The sequence below is a fragment of the Pelmatolapia mariae genome, linkage group LG9, assembly GCF_036321145.2.
Source record: "Pelmatolapia mariae isolate MD_Pm_ZW linkage group LG9, Pm_UMD_F_2, whole genome shotgun sequence".
Classification (NCBI taxonomy): domain Eukaryota; kingdom Metazoa; phylum Chordata; class Actinopteri; order Cichliformes; family Cichlidae; genus Pelmatolapia; species Pelmatolapia mariae.
In genome coordinates, this window is record NC_086235.1 from 37,456,354 (window position 1) to 37,478,389 (window position 22,036).

General features: G+C 43.3%; 1 protein-coding gene across 3 annotated transcripts in view; it reads right to left on the bottom strand.

The window, feature by feature from the left end:
• LOC134634934 (polypyrimidine tract-binding protein 2-like) overlaps positions 1–22,036 on the bottom strand; it is a 39,458-nt gene that overhangs the window by 12,008 nt on the left and 5,414 nt on the right. For 2 of the 3 annotated variants that reach the window (XM_063484401.1, XM_063484399.1), the window contains exons 8-11: positions 21,196–21,406; positions 14,253–14,368; positions 12,371–12,404; positions 11,650–11,742 (exon numbers count right to left, since the gene is read on the bottom strand). In XM_063484401.1, coding sequence (XP_063340471.1) covers positions 11,650–11,742; positions 12,371–12,404; positions 14,253–14,368; positions 21,196–21,406 — 454 coding nt within the window. The remainder of the gene's footprint in view (positions 1–11,649; positions 11,743–12,370; positions 12,405–14,252; positions 14,369–21,195; positions 21,407–22,036) is intronic. The other variant, XM_063484400.1, reaches the window with a different exon arrangement.

Genomic DNA, 22,036 nt, shown 5'->3' on the forward strand with positions numbered 1-22,036 from the left:
ACCCCTCATTCTTCCACGGTTTTTTAATACACTCTCCGAACACCTAGATTGCACAATTGTTCTTGGGGGAGACCTCAACCTGGGACTAAATGAAGAAATGGATAGGCTCAATACAGCAGGAACTCAGCGTAATTGGCAGTCCACAAATATAATCAAACAGTATATGAGCGACTTTGGTCTTTGCGATGCATGGCACTCCCTCCACCCCAACAGTAAGGAATATTCTTTCTTCTCACATGTTCATCACTCCTATTCTCGTCTGGATTATTTTCTGGTCAGCAGCTCACTGCTGAGGGACATTTCAGACACTGAGATTCATCCTATAGCTGTCAGCGATCATGCTCCTGTATCTTTAACACTAATGCACAAGAATAATACTACTCCAAGTAAAAACTGGAGATTTAATACATCGCTGCTCAAAGATGAAGAGTTTATCAAATACTTTAAAAAAGAATGGACTTCATATTTAGACTTTAATGACACTCCTGGAACATCAGCATCTGTCCTCTGGGAAGCAGGGAAAGCCGTGATGAGAGGTAAAATAATCTCTTTCTCATCACATAAGAAGAAAGAAGAAAACAAAAATATTCAGGAACTAGAAAAAAAACATCAAATCCTTAGAAAAAGCCTATGTATCACACCAAGATCAAGAAATATTAAACAAAATACACAAAACAAAACTAGAATTAAATGAAATTATTAATAAAAAGACTAAATTCTTAGTACAAAGACTTCGCCTGCAAAATTATGAACACGGTAACAAATCCGGACAATTTCTTGCTAACCAGTTAAAAATCAATAAAGAAAAAACAACTATATGTGCTGTTAAAGATTTATCTGGGAATACAATATATGATCTTAAAAAAATAAACAAAATTTTTAGGGATTTCTATGAAACTTTATATACACCACAAATAAACCCATCTAAAAATGAAATTGATCAGTTTTTGGACAACATAACTCTTCCAAAATTATTAGACACCCAAGCAATGGCACTGGATTCGCCACTGACGCCAGGTGAACTCCAGGAAGCCCTGATAAGTATGCCCAATAATAAGGCTCCAGGTCCAGACGGCTTTCCTGCAGAATTCTACAAAGAATTCTGGACGATTCTAGCACCAGTTTTTCACAGAATGTTGCAGGAAATCAAAGAAAATGGTAGACTACCACCAAATATGAACTCTGCAAATATCAGTCTCTTACTAAAACCAGGCAAAGACCCTGTATTTGCCTCAAGCTATCGTCCAATATCCCTTATTAATGTAGACCTTAAAATAATCTGCAAAGCTCTCTCAAAGAGATTAGAGAAAATAACCCCCCTTTTAATTCATCCTGACCAAACTGGTTTCATAAAAGGTAGGCACTCATCAACAAATACACGTAGATTACTTAATTTAATAGACTACTCATGCAGTAAAAACATTGAAACCATAATATTGTCTCTTGATGCAGAAAAAGCATTTGACAGAGTTAACTGGAAATTTCTATTTGCAACTTTACACAAATTTGGTTTTGGAACCTCTTTCATAAACTGGTTAAAAATATTATATAATTCCCCAACAGCATGTGTCAGAACAAATGACCAAACATCCTCCAGCTTCTGTCTCCTGAGGGGCACCAGGCAGGGATGCCCACTCTCCCCTTCACTGTTTGCAATTTTTATTGAGCCATTAGCAGCAGCAATTAGACAGGCTACAACAATTAAGGGCATAAAATGTAAGAATGTAGAACATAAAATCAGCCTTTATGCGGATGATGTGTTACTTTTTCTCCAAAACTCACAAACCAATCTCTCTGGGGTGATTGCATTGATAAATTCTTTCTCAAGAGTCTCAGATTATTCAATTAACTGGTCAAAATCTACAGTTCTTCCGATTAATTGCTCCTTCCATAATTCTTCTCCTACACCACTGCAATCTGGAAATATAAAATATTTAGGTATTAATGTCTCTCCTAAGCTTTCAGAATTAACTAAATTAAACCACATCCCGCTTTTAAGGACAGTAGAAAGGGATCTGGCTAGATGGAAATCTTTACCCATATCACTCATGGGAAGGGTCGCTGCTATAAAAATGATGGTCTTGCCAAAAATAAACTATTTGTTTTCAATGATCCCAAATAAGCCATCACAAGATTGGTTCAGATCTCTAGACTCATATATTTCTAAATTCCTTTGGAAAGATAAACCCCCACGTATCAGCTTAAAAACATTACAAAGGACCAAGGATAAAGGAGGATTAGATCTGCCTAACTTTAATCACTATTTTTTAGCCAACAGGCTTCAGTTCATCTCTAGATGGTTTAAACACACCTTCTTAGATGAAACTTGGATAGATGTAGAACAGGCACTATGTAATAATCTAGAAATTTCAGACCTACCATTTATCAGTTCAAACATCAAACGACATGAATGCTTTAAAAGCATCAACATCAGCTCTTCTCTGACAGCATGGTGGGAGTTTCTAAAAATGACAGAGTCCTCATTAATCCCATGCAAACGTACACCTATCTGGAACAATCCGGACATATTACAAAACAATAATATGATAAACTTTCCCGATTGGAGTTGCAAAGGAATTAAATACTTGGAACATATATTGGAAGGAACAGACTTTATTTCGTTTGACAGACTAGTTACACAATATGGGATCAACAAGAAACGATTTTTGGAATATCAACAAATTAAATCCATAGTAAAAAAGAAATTTAATCCCAGTGAAGCTGAATTACAAACACCACCAAGTGTGGTACATTTTTTTAATCTAAAATCCCCCAAATTATTGTCTAAAATATACAGAATGCTTTCTAAAATAGATGAATCAATATCCCTTCCTATTGCAAAATGGGAAGCAGATTTATCAATCAGCTTAGACCAAAACCTTTGGTCTCATATTTGCTTAAAAACCTTTCAATGGATCAGAAATCCCAGTTTGAAATTAATACAATACAAAATATTACATAGAGTGCACTATACTGGTCATAGGATGTTCAAGATGGGCTATACGTCTTCCAACAACTGCTCACACTGTCTAGCAAATACACCGGACAATTACATCCACGCTCTTTGGTTCTGTCCACCAGTTTAGAAGTTTTGGCGTGAGATATGTGAAGACTTCTCAAAGTGTCTGAAATGTAACATTCCAGCCTCCCCTTTAGTATGCTTGCTGAGCAACTTGGATGAGGTCACTGCAGAAATAAACACAGCCCACATTGTTTTTACAGCCCTATGCATTGCCAAGAAAACGGTCCTCCTTAACTGGAAAATTAAAAATAATCTTAATTCTAATCAATATAAAAACCATCTAATAGATCACATTAGTCTTGATACAGCCTCTGCCACCACATTTGATCAATCCCTTTGGGCTCCTTTGATCGGCTTCATCACCTAGTGGGGGTGAGGGGGTCATGGTTTGTACCTGCCTTCGCTATTGTGGCTGATATGGGGGTAGGGACGGCCTTAGGGCGTCTGGGGAGCCCCTAGGAACGTTTTCCCTGGAGGGCCTAACCCGGGGGATGTGGCCATGACCTGGTTAGGGGCTCTGATGGCTCCTAGATGGTGTTTTCCTTGTGGCTGCGTACAGCGGAGATGGGGGAGGGTCTGTACTGGGGGACGTTGGTTACTGGCCTGGTGGCCTGGTTGCCCCCGGGTGGGTCCGGGACGGGAGTGGAGGCTTGGGGGTCTGGGGGTACTCCGCCCCCGGTCTGGGGTGCTGGCAGGGCCTTGGGGGCTTGGGTCCTGGCTGTTGTGTCGCCGGGGCTGTGGGCGGGTGGGTGCAGGGGGGCTCAGCCCCAGTGCAGGGGACCTCTGGTGCATCAGCCCAACTAGGGGGCTCTCTAACTGGTGGGGAGGCTGTTATATCTTTGCAGGTGGTCTCCTCTCTACAGGAGCTCACTTTGCAGGTGGGGGAGAGATATAGGAGAGGTAGAGAATGAACTCAACCTGGGTGTCTATTGTCTCGTGTAGTTTGGGAGATGATTGGATGATGGGGTGGGTGCAGTTTTCTCTGCGGTGGAGTCGGGTGGGCTGCCCCGGACTCTGTAGGGCTGGGCGGTGCTGCTGCTGTGGGCCCCGGTCCGGATGGGCCTGGGCCCCCTTGCCCTGGTGGTTCCAGAGTTGGGGGTGCCTACTGGGGTCAGCGGGGGAGCTGGCCCCAGGGAGGGGCCGCTTGCCCCTCCCTTTCTTCCCTCCCCATCCTCAGCTACCTCCCTCTTCCCGCTCTACCACACCCACCCACACACGCAGGGCTTGGGGTGCAGATATGTCACCAGGGTGCAGGGGAGGCACCCACCGTCCCCCTTCTGGCCACCTGTGCCTTAATTTTATTCTACAACCTAGACATCCACATTACTCACACTCTCACATAACACATACATATAGGGCCTTGGGGGTGGGCACGTTTTACAGCATCCAGAGGACGGTCGGTGTATTCCAACCCACCTCTGGCGCTGGTGCCCTACCCTCAATTTTAATGCATATAGACACTGAGGGTTTTCGGGAGGAGCCGTGCTGCTCTCTGGCAGGAAGCACCATGCCCTCCTGTGTTTTAAATGCACTTTAGAACAGCACACAGCAACACTACATATGAGCGGGCGGAGGGAGGTTTGGGGTCTTCACTCACCCCGGTTCTGTTAGCCGTCAGGGCTGGGGGGCTGGCCGTCAGATTGGGGTCTGCTACTGGGGCGATCGTGGCTCAAGAGTTAAGAGTTCGCCTTGTAATCGGAAGGTTGCCGGTTCGAGCCCTGGCTTGGACAGTCTCGGTCGTTGCGTCCTTGGGCAAGACACTTCACCCGTTGCCTACTGGTGGTGGTCAGAGGGACCGGTGGCGCCAGTGTCCGGCAGCCTCGCCTCTGTCAGTGCGCCCCAGGGTGGCTGTGGCTACAACGTAGCTTGCCATCACCAGTGTGTGAATGTGTGTGTGAATGGGTGGATGACTGGATATGTAAAGCGCTTTGGGGTCCTTAGGGACTAGTAAAGCGCTATATAAATACAGGCCATTTACCATTTACTGCAGATAAGGAGGCGGTCCGCTTGCCTCCACCCCAGAGAGAAGGGTTACACCTCCTGGGTCTAGGTGCGGCTTGCCCCTCGGGGGGCGGGGGTACCTGGACCTGGGATATAGAGTATGTAGAGTATGTATAGAGTATATCTATATGTCAGGTTGGGTCTTAGACTCGACCTCTCTGGGAACATCTCAGGCCCTCCAAAGTACGGAGGCCTATCTCCCCTCACCACACTCCCTGCCGGTGGCTGATGCCCTCAGACGTTGGTGTGCTGGTGGTTCTTGTCGGCTGGGGCTGGGCACTCATGTATGTACCGGCTCACTGGTGGCCGATTGGCGGGGCCTGGCGCCTGTGGCCCGGCTGGGCCCCTTCCGGGGGGTGGGGTGTCCTCAGGCCTCTGGCCTCTGGGCCTGAAGCTCGCTCCTCTCTGGCGCAGCTGGCTGCCGGCAGAGCCCGCGGGCACGCCACTACAACCCCCTCTGGCCTCTGCTCTCTGGCTGCTGGGTGACCTCTCGTTTGGGGCTCTACTCAGCTCTTCCCAGGAGGGTGGCACGGTTCCCCCCCTTTGGTGGTCCTCCTTGGGTCCTTGTACTCTGGGGCCTCTGGATGTCTGGGGCCTGGATCTCCTCCATACCTGCTTCATGCCCTGGGGGATGGGGCTATGGCTCCCCACACTCCCTAGCAGATCGTTACATGGAGAAACCTTCGGAATACAAGCATGCTTATCCACACAGGTGTACACATGGGTGTTCACAGACACAAACTACACCTTTCTTGGCTGCTACCTCAAAGCACATTGTGCGCTGTCTATCTTGCGTGCTGCACAATAACATTTAATATTTAGTATCTACTGTTATCTACTGCTAGCTAGTTTATTGTGATGGTGCTGTATTTATTATGTTGCTGTTTTTTGTTTGTTTGTTTTCTCTTCTGTTTTTTTTTCTCCATACAGGTGATCCAGGTGTTTTGTTTGTTTTCTCTTTCTTTCGTCTCCCCTTTCTCACCATCTCTTCTCCCCTCTATTTTTCTTTCTCTCCCTCTCTTTCTTTCATTCTTTCTCCCTGTCCTATCCCCCAGTCATGTCTGTCCCGACTGTAACAACCGAAAATAAAATAAATACATAATTATAATAAAGGTCAATCAAATGGACCAATATGGCAAGGCCATGATAATCCACTTGGTAAAGTAAATCCGCTTGGCATCTCTCTTGGCCTTAAGACAACAATTCTGATGGCTAAAGATCCAAACGGGACAGGGGGGAAAAAAAAGAAAAAAAAGAAAAAAAGAAAACAAACGCTGTTGTGACAGTGATGCTGTCACAACAGCGCTGCTGTTGTTTAGCGCGACATCCGCTGGTTTCCTCTTTCTGGCGCAAAGTGGGCGATAAACAAACACGAGAGACGGGACTTGTGACAGAAAAGCCGATCAGCTGATCAGTTTCATGATTGAAGTAGCAACAGGAGAGGGAGGGAGAGAGAATGAGAGAAGAAGAGGCAGCTGTGCAGCGTAAACACACAGAATAACTCTGTGTCTTTTTCCATTCTAGCTGAAGTCCGGGACAAACTGTGTTCCTTTTCAGCTCAACACAAAACGCGTAATATTTTCTCTCAATATGGGACGATTCCATTTTTTACAGGACGGTTGGCAACTCTACTAACCTTATGAATAAAATAAAGTTCACTATCAGTAACATCATAGCACCCACCCAGCTGTATAGAAACTCCACCATACTAGCTAGTACGCAGTACGAGTTATTGTAACTGACTGTAAAAAGTCAGCACAACGAAAATAAACTCTACCTAAACTTGGTTTATATCTGACCCAGATAGACTGCAGGTCATAGCTTCTTACCTGAAGTTCAGTTCACCTGACACTCGGCCACCTACCACCGGCAGATAGTGGAGGTGGCTGATATCCAGAAATCCTACCAGCAGACAAAGCTGGACTGAAAGACAGCACAGAGGCACTAATCATGGCAGCACAGGAACAAGCTCTGAGCACGAGATCCATAGAGGCTGGGGACTATGACAACAGGCAAGACCCCAGGTGCAGGCTGTGTAAAAATGCCCCTGAGACAATCCAGCACAGAAGTGCAGGGTGTAAGATGCTAGCAGGCAGGGTATACATTGAACGCCATGACCAAGTGGCCGGCATAGTATTCAGGAACATCTGTGCCATGTATGGCCTGGAAGTCCCAAGGTCAAAATGGGAGACGCCCCCAAGGATGGTGGAGAATGGCCGAGCTAAGATCCTGTGGGACTTCCAGATACAGACAGACAAAATGGTGGTGGCTAACCAAGCTGGAAAATTACTAAGTGCTCAGAGAAGAGCTCGAGAAGATGTGGAGGGTGAAGGTAACAGTGGTCCCAGTGGTAATCGAAGCACTTGGTGCAGTCACTCCCAAGCTAGGCGAGTGGCTCCAGCAGATCCCAGGAACAACATCCAAGATCTCTGTCCAGAAGAGTGCAGTCCTAGGAACAGGTAAGATACTGCACAGGACCCTCAAGCACCCAGGCCTCTGGTAGAGGACCCGAGCTTTGAGGATAAAGACCGCCTACAGGGGCGAGAGGGGAATGCATTCGATCTCAAACAAAGCACTAAAAAGCATTTTGTTATGTTAAATAAATAGATGGACACTTTGTTGAGCCCATAAGGGAAATTTTTGTGTTACAGCAGCATGATAAAGTAAAAAATAGTAGACTGTACAATACATGACAATAAACAACACAGTTAAAATAAGAGTGTCACAGGTGTCCAATAAGGGCCTTATATTATGAGATATAATTCCTGCACTATTTACAACAGTGACAAAAAACAAGAAAAAGTAAAAATGGTTTAAAAAGTAAAGTAAAAGTTGGTTAAAAACAGTAAACGTAAGACTGGCATTGTGTAAGAGAGAAGTGTAAATTGCATTAATAAATAATATGCAGACTATAAATCTACCTTAGAAGTGTGGAGTGGAGAAGGTGCGATGGGTTGTCCATGGTGGAGAGCAGTCTCGTCCCTCAATGACTCAAATGCCTCCAAGTTTTGATTTATGATGCTTCCAGCTTTGCGGATTACTTTATTGATCCTACTGCCATCGGCACTGACGTATCACTGCAGACCCCACCCACCCTGGCAATGGACTGTTTAAAATGCTTCCATCTGGTAAGCAGTATTGAAACATACAAACACGCACCACCAGACTGAGAGACAGCTTTTTTTCCCCAGATCTGTGAAATACATCTAAATTCTATCTGTGACTTTCTGCACACATGCACATACAGATAGTGTCCACTCAACTGTTTTATAGTGCACCTCAAATCAACTCCATGCCTTTTATTTGCTGAACTGACAATGACATAATGAAGGAACTGCCCACACCTGGCCATGAAATCGTCTTTGAGTCAATTAGCTAATTACTTTTGGCACGTGTTAAGGAGCAAAAACTCTTAAACCCTTCACCCAATTTGAATGTGGATACCCTCAAATGGAAGCTAAGAGTCTACACATTGTCCATATCGGTTATTTAACTATAATTGGAATACACATTTTAACAAAACAAAACAAAAAAAAAAAAAACAACAAAAAAAAAATCACGAAAACAAAACAAACAAACAAACAAAAAAAACCCTTGTGTCTGATGTGTGCCGGGGTACCAAAACAAAACCTCATTATGTGTGAACATATAATGACAATAAAGGATTCTTGCTCTTCTTCCAGACTTGCTCCACATAATTCCTCACCATGTCTGCCCAACCTTAAAGAGGTGGTCGGCAATCCAGGAGACAGTAGAAGTGGTGATATCCATCCCGAGCAGCTTCTCACTTGAATTGTTTTTCCTTGGAAAAACAAGGAATATGATTCTCACAATGCTACCAGTTCCACGCATGTGAAATCGAGCATGTTGCAACAGGCAGATAACAGCATCATCCACCCCAAGAGGCTGGTAAGTGAACCGAAGAGTGTTGTTTCAGTGCATGTTTCACCTGGAAGCAAAGTCGGGCAAGAACCAGTCTCTCCAGCACCTTGATGACATGTTAACGTCAAGGTAAGTGGTCTGAAGTCATTCAGACCTGATGCGACCAGGCTGTGGAGCTTTGCTTTGGTGTAGTCCCTCCACTTACGCTCTTAGCTGGACACCAATCACTAGGGATGGGTACTGGTATCCAGTGCCATTATGGCACCGGTTTTGACATAAACGGTAGTAACCAGACCGAAAAGCAGCGCACAATTCGGTGCTTTTTTTTCTTGAGATGTCATACACTTTGGATTCTAGCCAATCATTTTACCTTTGTAAGGATAGTAGGCGGGCCCAGGTACGTACGTTCTTTTAGAGCAGATTAAAAATGCCCAAGGCGAAGTGGTCAAAAGTCTGGCTGTACTTCACAACAAAAGACGCAAACTCAGCAGCCTGCAACAAGTGCTTTAAGGTGATACTGTGCAAAGGAGGTAACACCTCGAATCTGATGAAACACCTGGCGACGCATAGCGTTTTTTTAAAAGCCAAGAAATGCACCGTATTTGATAGCTTGCTGCAAGACCTCACACCGAGCACATCTACTGCGGTGCGGAGTTAGCAACAACCCCCAAGAACCCGAAGAGGAGAGTTCTGGCCCCTAGCCCTGCCAGTGTAGCAGAAACGATGACGGATGATGATGGCAGCAGCAGCCGTTCTTCTCTGCGTGAGAAGCTTAATGTTGTTCGTGTGTAATTTACGTTGAGTAGGCTAACCACGTTATTAATTTAATGCACGTAAGGTGAACTAGCAAACACCATCGTAGTTACATGCGGCTGTCTTCTTGTTTGATAGAGTGATACCATATATGCCCTATAGCTGCAGAAAAGGCTAACATTGTTATCTTTTTACAAAAAAAACAAAAAAAAAAACAGCTAAACATGAGAGGTTTTTGGACAAAGTTTGTGTTCTCCATTCTTTAAGCACCGGTTCGAGCACCGGCACCGTTTGAAAAGTACCGGTTTGGCACCGGTATCGGATGAAACCTAAACGATACCCATCCCTACCAATCACAGTCATGTATGAAGAGGGAATTTTAGATGACAGTGGGAGTGGGGTTGGTTCTGAACACCCAATCTCTGCATGGAGGAAGGGATGTGTAGTGGTGGATTGTTTGATGGCTGAGGAGGTGTTAAGATTGGTGCTGAGTGTGGAGGGGCAGCAGGGGGTCCAGTACTGACCCTGTTAAGATAAAGAGTCAGTTCATTGTTTATGCTGTGTCCAGGCTGCTGCCAATTTCTCTGCTTGAGGGCATCAGTTGCATCTCTCTCCACACCTCTTGGAGTTTGGTCTGTATGCATCTACACCTTATTAGCCCCACATTCAACTCATTCAGTAGGGCCTTCTTGTCAATGTTGATCCAGGGATTATTGTTGGAAAAACAGCATACAGTCCTGGCTGGAATTCAATTCAATTTTATTTATATAGCGCCAAATCACAACAACAGTCGCCTCAAGGCGCTTTCGGTATCTTCACAGAAATGTATGTAGTCAGTGATGCAGTTGATGTCATCCCCATGTGGATCACAGACCATGTCCCTGGCTGTAGTCCTGCAGGGGCTCTGTCTTCCTTACCTCGCCTTCTCACAGATTTGGTAGCAACAGGAAGCCTTAGAAATGGAAGAACTGTGCGTGTTCGTCGTCATAGCAACACGGCTGAGCGTCCCATGACGTAATTCGTATGTGACGCGAACGCTACAAGGTGGACATCGAGGCGACGATATGCCTGCTGCTCGGTCTGTGGACCATGGTGTTTTTTCTAGCCACACCCCTTGTTGCCAGGTTTTAAAAACGGCGGTTTTGATTTTCATGAATGAGACGCTCTCGTGACGCCACTGACTAGCCAACTGGTGGCATGCAGTCTGTTGACGTCACATTTTGGGATCATTTGGAACCATGGCCAAGTAGGTGCTAAAAAAGGACCTGGTACTATATCCTAATGGCAAACCCTGAAAACTGTGACGAGCCAATCTGAATAGATACTAATGGAAAAGGGGCTTAAGTGTCCTGTATGTTGACATACAAAAGGACTCTTTATTTTTTTTTTTTTTTTTGCACAAATGGATAACAGTTCACTGGTAAATTGCAAACTGCATCCAGGACAAATAACCATGTTACACTGCTAACTTCATCTCTTTTAAAATACCTGCAGAAAACATGCAGACACAGAGCTAGCCAATGAAAAAGCTGAGTGCATGCTGACCCAGGACTATGTGTAACAAAGGCAGCGATGAACAGTCAGGCTTGAGCACTGTAGCCTCTATTTCTACCTATACGTGTGTTTCTACAGTAAAATCACTGGTTGTCATCTTTGCTTTGTGTTCTTATGTAAAAACTAAAAGACAGTGTGTATGTGTCCTCATGATATGCATTTGTGCTGGTGTGTGGGACTGTATTCTAATGTTTATATTGTTAGCTGGCAATTATACAAGCCTGCGTTTCAGCTCATTTTACTGAGTAAAAAAGTAACAGAACAAGTTGTGTACAGAATTACTTTCTCTGGCAAGTAATGACTGTGCTGCATTACATTTAAGAAAAGTGTAATGATCAACACAGGACCAAAATATCTATTACACAGCATACTACGGGACTTGCACTACAGACAAGTCAGACATCCATATAACAGAGGGTGAGATGATATCCACTCACCTAGCTGGGCCTGATTGGACTCAGACATCTGTATGAGAGCACTGTCCTTCTTGTTGTAAAGAATTTTCACCCTCTGGACATCACCATACACTCCTGTGACAGACCCAGAAGCAGGCAATAGGAGAAGAGGGACGAGAAAAAGCAGGCAGTTAGAAAAATCTCAAGGTTTCACAGGAGACAAGGATATTTCAAAACAAGGTACAGCAGAGACGACAGCATAGAAACACAGGTTTATTTTAGACTGTAGAGTGTGAGGTGTATGAAAGTGTGTGAAAAAACAGATAAAGGATAAAGAAGAAGCACCCTCTAAGCAGAAACGTTATCAAGCTATGTGAGATGGCTAAAAATAAAAACAGCATGCAAAAACCAATGGCTTAGCCATGCATTAACTTTTTACTAAGTAGTAAATTTTAGGGCAAAGTAATGAAATGACATAACCCAAACCAATTAACAGGCGGTCAATGAGTATTCAAAATGACCAAATCTACAATCAGCAAACAAATATAGAGAAGCTTGTAATGCTAACAATAACAATACTAATAATAACAATAATAATACTAACTATAATAATAATAATAATAATAATAATAATAATAATAATAATAATAATAGTAACAACAACAACAAAATGTCAGAATGAAAGTAGAATAGAAAGAGTAGATACAAGAAAGAAAGGTAGAGCTAAAGAAAGAAGAGAGAGAGAGAGCTAACGATAACATACCGAAGAGGGTAAACAGACTTTGGGGCGTAACCATCTTTAGAGGGAGAGAAGAGCAACAAGCAGCGTGAGACAGGTAGAGAGGTAGAAGAGTCGGAGCGGAGCGGAGGTAGAGATGGACAGATCGATCCAGAACGGAGGTAGGTAGGAGGAATGGTGGTTTTTGTTTTTCCCCGGAGAGTGATGGAGGTGGTGGGTCATGGAGGAGGGAAGCAAGCGGTGGATGAGGGGTCATGGAGGGGAAGAAGGGTTGGTTAATATGGGAGGAAGAAAGGGTGATTGAAGGTTATAAATTTATAAAATCCCCACCAGCACACGGAGTGAAGGTGGAGAGAGAGAGAGAGAGAGAGAGAGAGAGAGAGAGAGAGAGAGAGAGAGAGAGAGAGAGAGAGAGAGAGAGATCAGGGAGGCAAATGCAAATTTGGGTAAGGAAATTTAAAAAATGAGGAATGGGGGAGGGACAAAAAAAATAAAATACAGGTCAGTACACTGGAATAATGCAGGTAGTTTGGTCAGAGATAATGGCTTGGATCAATGTTGTCTTTGGAGAAAATAGAGCAAAGTTTAAAAAAAACAAAACTGGCTTTCATCCTGGACAAGCATGGGATAAAGGTACATTCATCTCAAATCATAATAAATCATTAATATTCAAACTCATTCACAACAATGGGAGAAACAGAACATGCAGCAGCTGTGAGAAAACTGAATGTCTTTCAGCAATGGTATGACACGAGTTCACAAGGAGATTAGACAGCATGCAGTATAAAAGGCAACAAAATCTTGCATGCAAGAGTTGATGTGAAGGCCACTTCAGTATAACATGGCATTCACACAAATCCACAAGGCTAAAAAAAGCATAAGCACAGTATCTCAACATCAGGGCTTTAAGTGGTGTAGATACTGTCCAAAGGCAGAATAACACAACCGTTCACAGTCAGAGATGAGCAAAGACAGAGCAGACAAGTCAGATGCCAAATCAGTTTAAACACAAACCAAAAACAGAAGAAAAGGGATAAAAGAGCAAGCAGCAGGTGTTTGTTCCCAGGGCTTAGACACAGTTAGGAGACCACAGAATGATTTCATATGAGCTTTCATATGAGCTGAGGAGAGGTGAGGAGAGCTTAGAGAGAAAAGAGAAGACAGATAGTTAGCAGAGTTAGATGCAGTTTGACAAGAGACGGGGAAGGCTTGATTATCAGAACAGGAAAGAGAGGAGAGGGTTTGGGTGCCTATGAAATAAACAACAAATCCCGCAGTCACTAAGTGGACCGAAAAAGGAAAAAGAGGAGGGGGAGAATAAGTTCTTGCTGTTAAGAACAACACAAAATTACAGTAAAGAAATGTTCATAGGAAAAGTATTTTATAAAACTAGACCTATAACAGGAGCCCAGATGTAGAACATCAACTGCTCCACACAGCTCAGTGATTACAATGAAAATGATGTCTACACACGCTGGTTAGGAGGTAACACATACAGGCAACAGGCTATCTGAATGCGAACAAATATTATACAATCAAATGAACCTTTGGGAAACTACAGCTTACATAAAGGAAGCCTTGTTTTTCCTGGAGTCCTAAGACTACAAAGTTCATGAAAACCAAACTGTGTGTTCAGTCTGTGTGTCTCAGCGCAGATCACACAAAAGCAAAGTAAACTAAATTATTAAGATTAACAGATTCATGGGTCAAACATGAGTTTATGGATTTTTTTTATACACATCTTTAATGACAAGCACAAGAAAACAAATCTGGAAATAGAAAAACTGACCCACAGCGAGCAACAGAAAAAACAGGAACAGATGAATGGAGGTGGTGTGTAGGAGCGGTGGAGTTTTAATTGTAGACGTTCCATTTTACTGGTGTTACTGGTGTAAGTATTACTAACCTCCTCATTGAGGTTGCTAACCAGCAGGACCCCACTGGAGCCCGTCTGCCCAGCGAGGGCCACCCTCCCCGCTGCAGCAGCAGCAGCTGCCGCCGCACTCAGAGGGTTCAGGGCTCCTGACGGGAAGCAGACAGACAATCACGGAGTGGAAAATCATTTTCTTACAGCAGTTGAAACGATAACGATGTTGATGATGGTGACAATACATCATGGCAAGAACACAGTACAACCCTCTCAGTGGATACAAGTATCAAAATTGGCACTTAGCATCAAACCCTGCATGTCTGACCACACAAAACTGTTTCTTTGTACCTTACACAAAATGTTTTCTACTGTTTAATACACTGGATGCACTTTATCAATTTTTTCCAAAAATGATCACAATAACTGTAACAACCGCAGTAATGCAGCCCAGACACACTGGGTTGTGTTTCTCTTCCTCCTGGGTATCTATCACATGTGAGGTGAATGGTGTTACCCTCTTAAAATAATCTCAAAATAAGAATGTGGACATGTAGCTGTAGGAATAGTACTTTTTGTTTCACCCAACCAACTCTTACCAGTGGCGTTTAGAAGCTGTGATTTCACACCAATAACCAGGGACACAGTGCAGCTTTGGAGCCAATCAAACTGAGGGCAGAACACAGACTGTTGTTCTACATTAGACCCTGACACAAGACAGAGGTTATATTGAATAGATGGAACAACTTACTTATATAGCGTTACAAACATTACCTACGGTGGTTAATGTTCCATTTTGAGTTTCCTTCACAGTAATTCAACACACACTCACAACTTGATCCATGACACCTTAATGACTCCAATGATGATTTGGTGGGTCAACAACTCTCAGGATTACCTCCTAGGTGAAAACTCCACTACTCCATTTATTCTCTTTTGCTTATCCTCATCATGACCGCAGAGGGGGGCAGAGTCTATCCCAGTTACCATAGGGCGAAAGGATGGGTACACCTTACACAGGTCACCAGTCTGTCGCAGAGCTAACACAGAGAACCAAACAACCATTCACACTATGGGCAATTTAGAATTGGACTGGTAATCTGGCATAACAGATTACCAGTGGGTAATCTGTTAAATAATAACAGATTACCAGTGGGCGCTCACGCTGTCATTCCCGGGAGCCACCGTCGTCGACATAGTGGACAGAATTCCCAACATCCTGGTGTCCCACCCACAGGCCAACCGGCTCATCATCCACATCGGCACCAATGACATCCCCAAACAGCAATCTGAGCTGCTGAAGCTGGACTTCCTCCAAGTCTTCAGCCTCCTTGGTCAGTTGCAGGTGAGTGCTTTTATCTCCGGGCCCACCCCCACCTGCGGCAGAGGGATAGGCCGTTTCAGCCGGCTGCTCAGCCTTAACACCTGGCTCTCCTCCGCCTGTGTCTCCCACGGTGTGGGTTTTATTAACAATTTTGATGCCTTCTGGGAGAGGAGGCATCTTTTTGGGGCAGACGGGCTCCACCTCAATGCCTGGGGACGCCGTTTGCTGTCCGCCAATTTGGTATTTGGCGTACAACACTCCCGCACACGGCCCTGTCATTACCCCAAACTGACATTACCTGCTGATCTGTCCGCCACTGACTGATGTCCCCCTGGTCCCAGCTCCTATATTTGTTCCACTTTTAACAGTAATACACAAAACTCTGGACTCGGACCTCTCTCTCCCACAGTCAACACAATACCCGTCATAATCACAAACAGAGAGCAACAGAATTATCATAAATCCAGTAACTCCAAAAACATTAATAACCTCCGGCCTCTTCAAAAATGTCAGCATTCATTGAACTCTACTGTCAAAAATCCACCAGTCTCGATCAGTATGGCACTTTTAAATGTCCGCTCTCTGTTGAATAAGTCTTTTATTATTAATGATTTAATTTTAGATAATAAACTTGATTGTTTATTTTTAACTGAAACATGGCTGGGTTCGAATGCACCAGTTGTTCTCACTGAGGCCTCCCCACCAAATTTTAATTTTTCTTTTTCTATTAGAAGTGGTAAGAGAGGTGGTGGGACGGCATCTTTAACCAACAACACACTCACCACCAAACAAATTTTATTTGATCATTTTACCACTTTCGAATTCCACGCTATTGTTTTTAGCAGCCCTCCAGTTTTATCTGTCACAGCTTATAGACCACCTAAAGACAGTGCTGCTTTTATCAAGGAATTCTCAGAATTTTTAACAAACATACATTCAAAGTATAATATGATAATTCTAACCGGTGATTTTAACCTGCACATAGATAATCCTTCTGACCCTGCATCAAAAGAATTCTTAAACATTCTTCATTGTATGGATTTTACCCAGCACGTCACGCAGCCGACTCACAACAGAGGACACACTCTGGACCTGGTCATCACCCATGGGCTGTCCACCAGTGTGTCCTCTGTTGTTGACTTGGCTGTCTCTGACCACTACTGTGTGTTTTTTAACATCACCGGTTTTATTCAGCGGGAGACCTCGGTGCGAACTGTGAGGAGGCGCTATCTAACCTCTGAAGTGGCTGCAAATTTTACCAGGGTTTTAGACGAATGCCCCCCTGTGATTCTACCTGCACCCTGTGATTTTATTTTTAATCATTTTAACAGCAAACTGAAGAAAAGCCTTGACTCCGTTGCTCCACTCACCACCAAAAAGATTAACGTAAATCGTGTATCACCCTGGAGAAATGAAGAAGTCAAAAAACTCAAAAGAAATTGCAGGGCAGCAGAAAGGAGATGGAGGAAAAATAAAAATGAAATCAACTATCAAATACTTTGCGAGCAACTTAAAATTTACAATAATACACTAAGGAATTCAAGAAATTCATACTTCGCCAAAATAATCAGTAATAACAAAAATAATCCCAAGGTCCTCTTCTCCACCATAGATCATTTATTTAACCCTGATTTTAACAGCTCCCAAAGACCCCCACAGACTCACTCTGTGAGCAGTTTGCAGACCACTTCAGGGGAAAAATCAACACCATCAGATATGATATTTTATCTTCTCGCGATATGATTTTAAACACATCTGAGGGCTCGATTGTACCTGAGGAGACACTGGACAGCTTTGTCCTGGTTAATGCTGAGAACCTTAAGAAGGTTTTCTCCACAGTGAGACCCACCACATGTCTTTTAGATCCAATCCCCTCTTTACTTTTTAAAACACTTTATGGATTTTTTGAAGCTGAGCTTTTATACATGATGAATTGCTCTCTTCAGTTGGGTGTCTTCCCTGCTGCCATTAAAACGGCGGTGGTGAGGCCCCTTCTGAAGAAGAGCAATTTGGATTGTAATGATTTTAATAATTACAGACCTGTATCCAACTTACCATTTTTAAGTAAAATTTTAGAAAAACTTGTTTTTACTCAGATTAATGATTTTCTGAATTTTCTGAAATTTTCTGAATGATAAACAGATCCTAGAGATATTTCAGTCTGGATTTCGGGTGAACCACAGCACAGAGACCGCTCTCCTAAAGGTTTTAAATGATCTTAGATGTAACTGGGACTCCCAAAAGCTCTCAGTCCTGGTGCTATTGGATCTAAGCGCAGCCTTTGATACAGTAGACCACGCTATACTTTTAAACAGACTGAAACACATGGTGGGCCTCTCTGGTGCTGTACACAACTGGTTCACTTCCTATCTCTCAGACAGAACTTTTATGGTGTGTATGGATACATGCTCCTCTAAGATCCATAAAATGACATGTGGTGTGCCTCAAGGGTCGGTTTTAGGCCCTGTACTTTTCAATTTGTATATGCTCCCTCTTGGCGGTGTCATCAGGAGGCATGGAGTGAACTTCCACAGTTACGCTGATGAGACCAGACCAATGGATGCCCTTTTTAACTGTATTTTAGATATAAGATCTTGGATGGCAGAAAACTTTTTACAGCTTAACCAGGACAAAACTGAAGTTTTAATCATCGGTCCTGAGACTCAGAGAGAGAAACTCTTGTCTAAATTACAGGCATTTTCACTATGCCCTTCACTACAAGTGAAAAACCTGGGTGTTATTTTTGACTCTGAGCTTGGTTTTATCCCACATATTAAACACGTAACCAAAATTGGATTTTATCATCTAAAAAATATAGCCAGAGTCCGCCCTATTCTCTCTCGGGCCAACACGGAGATGCTGATGCATGCTTTTATTACCAGTTGCATTGATTACTGTAATGCCCTGCTCTCTGGTCTTCCCAAAAAGAATATTTCACCTTTACAACTTTTACAAAACTCTGCAGCTCGTGTGCTGACGAAGACCAGAGGGCGGGCCCACATTACACCGGTTTTAGAATCGCTGCACTGGCTCCCCGTGTGTTTCAGGATTGATTTTAAAGTTCTTTTATTGGTTTTTAAATGTCTTAATGGTCTTGGGCCTTCTTATCTCTCACGTTTGCTTTTACCATATGAACCCTCGCGGACCCTGAGGTCCTCTGGTACTGGCCTTTTGATTGTCCCTAAAGTCAGGACACATACTCACGGAGAGACAGCTTTTCAGTGGTATGGTCCTCGACTGTGGAACAGCCTGCCGGAGGAGCTCAGGGCCGCAGAGAACGTACATGTTTTTAAAAACAGGCTCAAGACCCACCTTTTTAATTTAGCTTTCACCTAACGTTTATTTATTTTATGCTTATTTATTCTATCCTGTTATTCTACTTATATTATTAATTTAGGTTTTACCTAATATTTATTGATTTTATTCTTATTCATTTTTTTTATCTTCTTACTCTATTTATATTTATATTGTATCACATTCTTATTTATTTTATCTCTTTATCCTGTATATATTCTTATTAGGTCATATCCCCAGTGTTTCCTCGGAGGGGGCTCTCTGCACTGGGGCTGTGATCGACCGTGGCTGCTGGGGCTCTGTGGGTCCTCTCAACCTGGCTGGGGGGCTTCTTTGCCTCCCTCCTGCTGTGTGCCCAGCCTGGAGGCTGCGGTCTGTGACCGGCTCCCGGTGCAGACGGCTCCCTGTGATAGTGTTTCCTCACTTGGCTAATGCGTACCCAGCCCAATTTTACTCTTTAAGTGTGTGTGTGTGTGTGTGTGTGTGTGTGTGGGGGGGGGGGGGGGGGGGGGGGGGGGGGGGGGAATGTGTGTATTCATGATCGTTTATGTTAATGAGAGTGCGGGGAGTAAGTGGGAGGGTGGGGTGGGGTGGGCTGCTTTTAACCATGTAAAGCACTTTGTGCTACATTTTTTGTATGAAAAGTGCTTTATAAATAAAGATTGATTGATTGATTGACAGATAGATAACGGGCCAATGGACCGGCCTGAAGAGCTGCTGCGCACCAGCTGTACGAACACTGACAGCAGCCCATTCTTTCATTTTCATTACTGACACTGTATTACCCAATCAAATCTCTCAATGCGATCAGCCCCTCCCCTATCTTCATTGTGACCTCACACAGCTGGTACAAGAAGTTTATTATGGAAAAAGTGAGGTGGAGCTAAAATGGTGAGAGAAAACAATAAAAACAAACTAAGAATGGATTCAGCAAAATGTGTCAAATTAACTGACATGTTAGCTGTCAGGGCTGCCGCACCATGAACAGCAATACCAGCAACAACTAGTAACCAGGCCTCAGAGTCACAGGAGGCTGCTGCTGCTAGCTCCAGCTGTAGAGAAGTGAGGAAGAGACAATATGTACATAGCTTATCATACTATGTACATTAGACTATACGGCAAGGTTTAAGAAAGGGCACTAACTCATGTGCACACGAAGAAACTTCATCAATTGGTTTAAGGCTAAATAAGGGAACTAAGTCAGTCAGTGGTACAAAGTCTCATGTTGTGGTGGTGATGGTCCAAGAAATGTGACTGGTGCAAAACCAAGCTTTTACCTACTGCAGAAACTGTCAGAAGCTGACACCGTGTGGATGCAAACCTGAATCTGTGGTCTTACCTGCACAGAAATGTGCATGTGCAATATTTGAGACCAGACACATTTCTGCAATTATACAGATTTGGGGGTTTAAATTAAACAGAGGAGCTTTTTATTTTCTGTATTAGATACACCCTTACTCTGCTCAACCTCCACAGAGAAAATGACAAAGTCAGTATGAGAAGAGGGACACCTCAGTGTCAACCATGTTCATTTAATTTTGTGAAACATACTGGGAGTAAGTCCAGAGTATGACTGGGAAGTGAGTGAGCAATTTAAAAATGTAAGTGGCTAATAGGATTTTTCAAATTAATGGTTCCAGAGAGACAAATATTTCTGGTGCTTGAATCCACTTTTGAAAGGATGTAGAGTTATCTGCAGCAGGAACAACTGGCACTTTAAGATCCTTCCTAATATCTTTTCTTCTTGCCACTGTATTCAAAAAACCTGAATCCTACAGACCAGCAAAGGAAAAACAAACAAACAGCTTACTTTTAAAGAGGTGATCTTATGATCAATTGCGGTCAAGTGCATCCAAGTGTATTAAAGTACCTAGCTGCTACTTAACCACTTAATTCCTATGGAAGCAGTAAGGGTGTGCTTAGTTTTGACAGACCTGCTTCTACGTATAGATTAGGTTAAATAAATGTCATGTACAGTCGTTCATCAGTCTATAAGGCATTTCTGGTAGAAAAGCACTAAATAAGAGCCAGTCCTTTTACCATTTATCTGAGACTGTATTTAGCTCATTAGCCTGCTGCTAAGGACCAGATTCTCTTTTACACATAATTAACATAAAGTTGTTTTTTTAGTTGTTAGTTTAATTAGTTCATGTGGTTATGGATCTGAACTTAGTTAATCTGATAATTTACCATTTTTTTTAAAAAAAGGAGGGGAAAAAGTAATATTTACAAATGTAAGTTTGATGAAAACATCTCCTTTGAAGATGCACGTGTGAATTCCCATCACACCAACCTAATTTAGAATGCAGAGTGAGAACAAACAACATCAAGTTCAAAAGAGGAAAGATAAAAGTGGTGATCTACCTGGGATCTTACCGAGGAGAGAACTGGAGTCTTTGCTGAAGGCAACGGCAACTGTGGGGTCAAAACTGGGCTGGCCATCACCAGCTGGCAGCTCAGGTCGGGTGTAGTCGCGACTCTTATCATTGTTGTACTTCACATTCAGGTTGACCAGCTTGGAGAAGTCAATACGGAGTGTGCAACAGGAATTGTAGATGTTCTGGCCATCCAGTGCCTAGGAGGAGGAAAATGACATCTATGCTCAAGAACTGAAAAGGTCGTTACATGATTTGTTATTATTGATGGTAGCAGCACGACGCCACTTCGCTGAGTCTGGCACATTGACCATTTAACTATTAGCCACATTAGCCATATTTTATGATTAACATAGCTGCTACTGGACTGTGGTTAGATAAAAGATGAAGAGCAGACTGAATACTGAGCCATGACAGAACAGATTACAAATCCATGATCATGCTGGCTGTGGGGGAACTGTAGATTCAATTCAATTCAATTTTATTTATATAATCACAACAACAGTCGCCTCAAGGCGCTTTATATTGTACAGTAGATCGTACAATAATAGATGCAGAGAAAAACCCAACAATCATATGACCCCCTATGAGCAAGCACTTTGGCGACAGTGGGAAGGAAAAACTCCCTTTTAACAGGAAGAAACCTCCGACAGAACCAGGCTCAGGGAGGGGCGGGGCCATCTGCTGCGACCGGTTGGGGTGAGAGAAGGAAGACAGGATAAAGACATGATGTGGAATAGAGACATTAAGATAAGATGGGGCCTGATTATTAGATGAACTCTGCAGAGTCCAGAGCATGGATAACTAATCCAGGCAGGGCAGCCTGAGCT